The following is an 8,858-nucleotide window of genomic DNA, read 5'->3' as shown; positions in this document are numbered from 1 at the left end:
TGATTAAAATAAAAAAAAAAAATAAATAAATAAAAATAAAAAAAGTCCACAAGAGTAGGATCGCCAACCCTTTCTCCAAGCTGCCTGCCGGGGACCTGCCCTCGGGCAGACAGTGCCCCAAGTCCCCGGGGGTCGCACAACGTCCCCACTAAGCGGGGGAGGGTGTGAAGGAGATGATCAGACTCGGCGGCCACCATCTTCCATCGGCCGAAGACAAGCGGGCGACAGGCCGCCCGGAGAGCGGCGCTGGGGGGACGGGATGCGGTCAGGCCGGCCTCCCTACCCCTGGTCGCCCGGGGGACCTCCGCCGCCATTCGGGCCACCATGCGGGGACAGCCCCCCGGATAGAGAGAAGAAGCAGGCGAGCGCCGGGCCGCAAGATGACCGCTCATGAAGATGGCGGCACGGGGACCCTTCTTCAGACTGACACCATGTTAACAGATGAGGGGGTGATCGGCAGATGAGTATTTGGAGTATTGCATACAGTTCTGGTCACTCCATTACAGGACTGATGTGGAGGCTTTGGGGTAGGTGCAGAGATGGTTTAAAAACAAGGAACTGCAGAGACTGGTTTACAAAAAGGAGACAAAATGCTGGAGTAACTCAGCGGGATAGGCAGCATCTCTAGAGAGAAGGAATGGGTGATGTTTCGTGTTGAGACTGAATAAGGGCGTGTCAGCAGGCCGGAGGGCTGGGCAAAGACCTTGCCACAGAGCGGGCAGGTTAAGGGGCGCTGGCCGGTGTGGACTCGCCGCTGCTCCAGCAGATGGTCAACGCGGGTGAAGACACAGGCTGGACATGCGGGTGAAACGCTTGCCACACTCAGTGCACACAAAAGTTCTCTCTCCGGTGTATATTAGCTGGTGCTCCCGCAGCCCCCATGCGCTCTTGAAATGCTCGCCGCAGTGGGAGCAGCCGCTCGCCGGTGTGGGCCAGCATGTTGGAGCAACTCAGCCCCTCCCCATCCTTCCCTACCCCCACTCCACACCACTCGACCCCCACTTCCCCCCTCCCCACTTCCCCTCTCTTCAAGCACGCGTTAGTAATGTTCTGTTTGCCAACTTGTTCCCCTCCTGTAGGGTTTATTAGCCTTTGCTGTGGATGGAGAGACGGGGACGTGAGCGGCCATTGAGGGTGCACTGCATCTGCTCGGTGTGTGGGCTGAGCTTCGTTGGAGTACCACATGGCGGGGCACAACAAGGAGAAGCGATATGAGTGCGACGTGTGTGGCAAGGCCTGGCAGTGCCCAAGCAAGCTGGAGATCCACCGGCGGGTGCACACGGGAGAACGCCCATTTGACTGCTCGGAGTGCGGCAAGAACTTTGCCAGCTACTACAACCTGCTGCGGCACAACCGCGTGCACTCCAGTGAGAGGCCCTTCACCTGCTCGGACTGCGGCAAGAGCTTCAAGACGGCAATGGTCCTGAAGAGACACCGGCGGGTGCACACGGGCGAGGGGCCCTATGGCTGCTCCACCTGCGGCAAGAGCTTTGCCCGGTTGGCGTGGCTACGGCGGCACCGGCAGGTGCCCAGCAGTGAGTGGCCCTTCACCAACTCCGACTGTGGCAAAGGCTTTAAGTCGTCCACGAACCTGAAGGTGCACGGGCGCCTGCACACCGTGGAACGGCCCTTCACCTGCAGTGACTGCGGCAAGGGCTTTACCCAAGCCAGCAGTCTGCTGGTGCACCAACGCATCCACACTGGCGTGTGGCCCTACACCTGTGTCCAGTGCGGTAAGGGCTTCACCCAGTCCAGCAACCTGCTGCAGCACCAGCGCACCCACACCGGCGAGCGTCCCTACACCTGCGCCCAGTGCAGCAAGGGCTTCATCCGCTCCACCAGTCTGCTGTCCCACCAGCGGGTGCACGCCGGCAACCGTCCTGTCCCCATCCCGGTGTGTGGAAAGCGCTTTGCCATGGCCTCCCACGCCCTGATCACCAGCATGTGCACACCAGTGGCCAGCCCTACGACTGCCCGTACTGTGGTGAGGCGTTTGGCAGCTCACGGGGGCTGCGGCAGCACCGGCGGTCCCACGTCGGCGAGCAGCTGCTCCCACTGTGACAAGAGAGCATGGGGGCTGCGGGAGCACCAGCGGATACACACCAGAGAGAGACCCTTTGTGTGCGCTGAGTGTGGCAAGGGTTTCACCCGCATGTCCAGCCTGTGGCAGCACCGGCGTACCCACAGCGGTGAGTGTCCCTTCCCCTGCCCGTCCTGTGGTAAGGGCTTCACCCGCCTTGACCACCTGCTGGAGCACCGGCGAGTCCACACTGGCCAGCGCCCCTTCACCTGCCCGCTCTGTGGCAAGGCCTTTGCCCGCTCCTCCAGCCTGCTGGCACACCGCCACGTGGATAGGCACTGTTTAGGTAAACACAAAATGCTGGAAGGAATGGGTAACGTTTCTGGTCGAGACCTTCCTCAGTCTCGACCCGAAATGTCACCCAGTCCTTCTCTCCAGAGATGCTGCCTGTCCCGCTGAGTTACTCCAGCATTTTGTGTCCTTTTTTGTAAACCAGCATCTGCAGTTCCTTGTTTTTAAACCATTCTGGTTAACCATCTCTGCACCTTCCCCAAAGCCTCCACATCAGTCCTGTAATGGAGTGACCAGAACAGTATGCAATACTCCAAATGCTACCTGACTAATGTCCCTTAAAGCTGCACATTTACATTCCTCTCTCCTTATCTCACATCCTTTTATCTAATTTTCCCTCGCTCTGTCACTTACTTCACTCATGTGTCGATCAACATAGTGTTAGTCTGAAGAAGGGTCCTGACCCGAAATGTCACCTATCCATGTTCTCCATAGATGCTGCCTGACCTGCTGAATTACTCCAGCACCCTGTGAAACGTCACCTATCCATGTTCCCCATAGATGCTGCCTGACCCGCTGAGTTACTGCAGCACTCTGTGAAACGTCACCTATCCATGTTCTCCACAGATGCTGCCTGACCCGCTGAGTTACTGCAGCACTCTGTGAAACGTCACCTATCCATGTTCTCCACAGATGCTGCCTGACCCTCTGAGTTACTCCAGCTCTCTGTGAAACGTCACCTATCCATGTTCTCCACAGATGCTGCCTGACCCGCTGAGTTACTCCAGCACTTCATATTACAGTCATAGATTGATACGGTGTGGAAACAGGACCTTCGGCCCAACTTGCCCACACCGACTAACATGTCCCAACTATACGAGTTCCACCTGCCTGCATTTGGTCCATATCTCTCCAAACTTGGCCTATCTATGTACCTGTCTATAACTGTTTCTTAAATGTAATGGATAGTCCCTGCCTTAACTACCCGCTCCGGCAGCTTGTTTCATATACCCACCACTCTCTGTTGAAATGTTACCCCTCAGATTCCTCTTAAATCTTTTCCCCTTCATCTTGAACCTATATCCTCTGGTCCTCGATTCCCCTAGTCTGGGCAAGAGATTCAGTGCATCTAACTAAATTGTGTTCCGTGCAAGATTCCAGCATCTGCTGTTTCTTGTGTCTCCCTCACCTGTATCCACCTATCACTTTTAAAAAAGGGTCTCAACCTGAATCGTCATCCATTCCTTCTCTCTAGTGATGCTGCCTGTCCCGCTGAGTTACTCCAACATTTTGTATCCACCTATCACTTGCCAGGCTTTGTCCAGCCCCCATCTGTCTTTTCCATCTTCCTTCCCCACCCTCTCCAATCAGTCTGAAGAAGGGTCCCGACTCCAAACGTTGTCTGTCCATTCCCTCTAAAGCGGTGGAGGAACTCAGTGGGTCAGGCCGCATCTGTAGATGGAAGGGAATCTAAGGCGACCACTCACACCTCTCCTTTCCAACTTTCTCCACCCCCCACACCAAGCAGTCTGAAGAAGGGTCCTGTCCTAGAATGTTGCCTGGCCATGCTCTCCAGAGGTGCAAGTTACTCCAGGAGATTGTGTTTCTTTTTGTAAACCAGCATCTGCAGTTCCTTGTATCTAGACTAGGCGTGCATTGCACCCTACACCTGTGCTCGGTCCGCCAAGGCCTGCTGGATCTACCAGTTGCCAACCACTTTAACTCCCCTTCCCACACTGGTCTTTCTGTCCTGGGCCTCCTCCATTGCCAGAGTGAGGTGACACGCAAACTGGAGGAGCAGCACCTCAAAGCTTACAGCCCAATTACATGAAATTAAACGGACATCCCTCCCTCATGGGCCATCTCTCCGTCATTCCTCTGTCTTCTTCTCGCTGGCGATAGGCATCAGGATGAATCCGGTCACCAATTCCCGTATTTTAAGTATGTTTTAAAAGTATGTTTTAGCGTTTCTAGGTTTGTTTTACATGGGGAGGGGGGGGGGGTGGAGGGAGTTGGGGGAAACTTTTTTTCAGCCACTTACCTCGACGGAGATGCAGTTTTTCTCCTTTGCCGAGGATCGCCCTTGTGGAGCTCCAACCTCAGGGCCTGTGGACTTTAACACCGTGAAGCCCGCGGTCTCCGGTAAGAAGAGGACAACTCGGGAGCTCCATGCTGCGGAGTGTTCCAATCTTTACCGACGCGACGGCTTCGGACGTCGGCAGCGGCGACTGCGGAGGGTTCAACAGCCCCGACCATAGCAGAACAAACGAGAAAGATGATTGAACTTTATTACCTTCCATCACAGTGAGGAATGTGGATTCCGCTGTGGTGGATGTTTCTGTTAAATTTTTATTTTATGTGAATGTGTGTCTTGTTGCTTTTTACTTAGTATGGCTGTATGGGAACTGAAATATCACTGTACCTCAATTGGTGCATGTGCCAGTAAATGTGAACTGAACTCTCTCTTGAAAACATCCAGTGAATTGGCCTCCACTGCCTTCTGTGGCAATGAATTCCACAGATTCACTACTCTCTGGTTGAAAATGTTTTTCCTTATCTCAGTCCTATACGACCTACCCGTTATTCTTAAACGGTGGCCCCTGGTTCTGATAATATCCTAGTTATATAATACGAATTATAACATAAGGCATTTTATTAAGTAAAGATTAATTTGACTTCTTTGGGTTTTGGGTTCTGAAGCTTTGGAATTCTGTGCTGTAGCTGAGCTGGGTGATCAGGAAATTGGAAGCCGGCATTCAAACTGCATCCAAGCTGCTTCCTGTTGTGCCCAAGCAAAAGATATTGACAATGGTGGTAGAGGATGTGTTTCCTGAGAAGCTGCTGGCTTCTGTTAACAGAAGCCTTGAGAGAGGATGTGTTTCCTTTGTAGTTGGGTCCCCGTTAACAAGAACTTCTGCGGGTAATTGATAAAGATCCTTACATTGTTTAAGAAGGTACTGCAGATGATAGACCTTTGAATAAGTTCCTGTCGTTTGGGGGTTTGGAACTAAAGCTTGTGATCAATATAACCAAAGCATGAGGAGTACTGTGTTAGTGACAAGAATGCTTTAAATGGGTATACTCTGTGATTGATGTGTTAGACGTCATTGCTCCAACTCTGTATAAACATGTGACTACGTTTCCAAAATACTATAAAAAGATGCTGTATGTCTTTGTTCATTAGAGTGATGGCCCAGGAGGGTTAAGTGTGTGTTGCATACTTGACTTTGTATCCCCTGGCACTCTCGCCGGCTAAATGATCAGTAAAGCTTGTGTTGGTTGATCTAACTTATTGTGAGTTGACTGTTTTAAGAAATGAACCTTAACAGTTCTGTACTCCCCCAACATGGGGAACATGTTTCCTGCATCTACCCTGTCCAATCCCTCACTAATGTTATACGATTCTATAAGATACCCGCTCATCCTTCTGAATTCCAGTGAATACAAAACCCAGTCGACCCATTCTTTCAACATATGTCAGTCCCGCCATCATCATCATTTCCTGAGAAGGTTGGCATTTTCTTTCATTATTGATAACACAACATGAATTCTGAAGAATTCCGAAGAACACAGTCAGGTCAGGAAAAACTTGCTTTATTTGTTAGGCAAGGCACAAATGCGTCAAGACTTTCTTTAAAAAAAAAACACTTTAAAATGCTTTTAAGTGTTTGGGCCAGTGGCAGCCAGCTGGTACTGTGAGCAGTCGGCTGTGTGCAGCTTGGCTCACTTTTGCATTTTCACTTGGGTACAGTATGAATGAGAAGATGCTGGTACTGTTGCTTGTCTGCTCCTCGACAGGGCCAAGGAGGGCTTATATTAGGAACACTTCTCCATCCGTTTCCCACCACGGATGGCTGACCTGCTGAGTTCTACCGGCACTTTGGAGGGGAATGGCCAGGCAACGTGTCGGGTCTGGACCTTTCTATGGACTAATGGAGTCAATGGGGGGGGAGCTGGAAAAAAGAGTTGGGGTCGGGACAGACTCCAGGATTTCATTTGGATGAGGGGAGAGTCTCCTCAAATTGGAGAATTCTGTGTTCATGTCATTGGGCTGTATGGAACAGATAGGTGACGTTTCAGAGTGCTGGAGTAACTCAGCGGGTCAGGCAGCATCTGTGGAGAACATGGATAGGTGACATTTCGGGTCAGGACCCTTCTTCAGACTGACATTATGTTGACAGATGGATAGGTGACATTTCGGGTCAGGACCCTTCTTCAGACTGACATTATGTTGACAGATGAGGGGGTGATCGGCAGATGAGTGAAGTAAGTGACAGAGGCGAGGGAAAATAAGGAGATAAAAGGATGTGAGATAAGGAGAGAGGAATGTATATGTGCAGCTTTAAGGGACATTGGTCAGGTAGCATTTGGAGTATTGCATACAGTTCTGGTCACTCCATTACAGGACTGATGTGGAGGCTTTGGGGAAGGTGCAGAGATGGTTAACCAGAATGGTTTAAAAACAAGGAACTGCAGATGCTGGTTTACAAAAAAGGACACAAAATGCTGGAGTAACTCAGTGGGACAGGCAGCATCTCTGGACAGAAGGACTGAGTGACATTTCGGGTCGAGACTGAGGAGGGTCTCGACCAGAAACGTTACCCATTCCTTCCAGCATTTTGTGTCTTACATAAACAGCGCCTATCTATCCACGTGGCGGTGTGCCAGCAGGCTGGAGGAGCGGGCAAAGGCCTTGCCACAGAGCGGGCAGGTGAAGGGGCGCTGGCCGGTGTGGACTCGCCGGTGCTCCAGCAGGTGGTCAAGGCGGGTGAAGCCCTTACCACAGGACGGGCAGGGGAAGGGACGCTCACCGCTGTGGGTACGCCGGTGCTGCCACAGGCTGGACATGCGGGTGAAACCCTTGCCACACTCAGCGCACACAAAGGGTCTCTCTCTGGTGTGTATCCGCTGGTGCTCCCGCAGCCTCCCGCAGCGCCCCATGCTCTCTTGTCACAGTGGGAGCAGCTGCTCGCCGGCGTGGGTCCGCCGGTGCTGCCGCAACCCCCGCGAGCTGTCAAACGACTCACCACAGTACGGGCAGTCGTAGGGCTGGCCACTGGTGTGCACGTGCTGGTGAGACAGGGCGTGGGAGGCCATGGCAAAGCGCTCTCCACACACCGGGCTGGGGACGGGACGGTCGCCGGCGTGCACCCGCTGGTGGGACAGCAGCCTGGAGGAGCGGGTGAAGCCCTTGCCGCACTGGGCGCAGGTGTAGGGGCGCTCGCCGGTGTGGGTGCGCTGGTGCACCAGCAGGCTGCTGGAGCGGGTGAAGCCCTTGCCGCACTGGGCGCAGGTGTAGGGGCGCTCGCCGGTGTGGGTGCGCTGGTGCTCCAGCAGGCTGCTGGAGCGGGTGAAGCCCTTGCCGCACTGGGCGCAGGTGTAGGGGCGCTCGCCGGTGTGGGTGCGCTGGTGCACCAGCAGGGTTGCTGGAGTGGGTGAAGCCCTTGCCGCACTGGGCGCAGGTGTAGGGGCGCTCGCCGGTGTGGGTGCGCTGGTGCTTCAGCAGGTTGCTGGAACTTGGTGAAGCCCTTGCCGCAGTCACTGCAGGTGTAGGGCCGCTCCCCGGTATGCAGCCGCCTGTGCACCTTCAGGTCCGTGGACGACTTGAAGCCTTTGCCGCAGTCGGAGCAGGTGAAGGGCCGCTCACTGCTGTGCACCCGCTGGTGCTCCCGCAGCCCCGACAACTGGGTAAAGCTCTTGCCGCATGTGGAGCAGCCATAGGGCTTCTCGCCCGTGTGCACCCGCCGGTGGGTCTTCAGGACATTCGCCATCTTGAAGCTCTTGCCGCACTCCGTGCAGTCGAAGGGGCGTTCTCCCGTGTGCACCCGCCGGTGGGTCTCCAGCTCGCTCGGGCACTGCCAGGCCTTGCCACACACGTCACACTCATAACGCTTCTCCTTGTTGTGCCCCGTCATGTGGTCCTCCATCGAAGCTCAGCCCCTCGAAGCTCAGCCCGCACACCGAGCAGATGGGGGGCTCACCTGCACCCTGGCCGCCCTCAATGGCCGCTCACGTCCCCGTCTCTCCGTCCACAGCAACGGCTCCTAAACCCTGCAGGAGGGGAACACAGAGGGTCAACAAGCTGGCAAACAGGACATTACTAGCACATATTGAGTGTGTTTATGGCGGAGGAAACCGTTATATAATTCTGCGCGGCACACTGGCGCAGCGGTACAGTTGCTGCCTCACCGCCAGAGACCCGGGCTCGATCCTGACTACGGGTGCTGTCTGTGCGGAGTTTGTACGTTCTCCCTTTGACCTGCGTGGGTTTTTACTCCGGGTGTTCCGGTTTCCTCCAACATTTCAAAGACGTTCAGGGTTGTAGATTAATCGGCCTCCGCAAAATTGCTGAATTGTCCCTAATGTGCGTGGGATAGTGCTAGTGTACGGGGTGATCGCTGGTCGGCACGGACTCCGTGGGCCGAAAGACCTGTTGTTTCCGCGCTGCATCTCTAAACTAAACTAAACCAAAGAAGGGTGTCGACCCAAAACGCCACCCATTCCTTCTCTCCACAGATGCTGCCTGACCCGCTGAGTTACTCCAGCA

The 8,858-nt window shown here is 54.2% G+C and overlaps 1 protein-coding gene and 1 long non-coding RNA gene across 2 annotated transcripts; both read left to right on the top strand.

Moving 5' to 3' along the window:
* Nucleotides 1-1,168: 1,168 nt before the first annotated feature.
* Nucleotides 1,169-2,726, top strand: LOC129716195 (zinc finger protein 664-like). The gene has a single exon (XM_055666067.1). It carries the CDS (start codon nucleotides 1,184-1,186, stop codon nucleotides 2,477-2,479), a length of 1,296 nt encoding a protein of 431 aa, XP_055522042.1. The 5' UTR covers nucleotides 1,169-1,183; the 3' UTR covers nucleotides 2,480-2,726.
* A 3,627-nt stretch (nucleotides 2,727-6,353) lies between these two features.
* Nucleotides 6,354-6,763, top strand: LOC129716194 (uncharacterized). The gene is made up of 2 exons (XR_008726608.1): nucleotides 6,354-6,443; nucleotides 6,501-6,763. It is a non-coding gene; the product is annotated as an uncharacterized LOC129716194 (long non-coding RNA).
* Nucleotides 6,764-8,858: the final 2,095 nt, after the last annotated feature.

Source organism: Leucoraja erinacea, unplaced genomic scaffold (genome assembly GCF_028641065.1).
Source record: "Leucoraja erinacea ecotype New England unplaced genomic scaffold, Leri_hhj_1 Leri_184S, whole genome shotgun sequence".
NCBI classification, from domain to species: domain Eukaryota; kingdom Metazoa; phylum Chordata; class Chondrichthyes; order Rajiformes; family Rajidae; genus Leucoraja; species Leucoraja erinaceus.
Note: the sequence above shows the minus strand (reverse complement) of the source record. Positions and strands in the feature narration are given on the sequence as shown.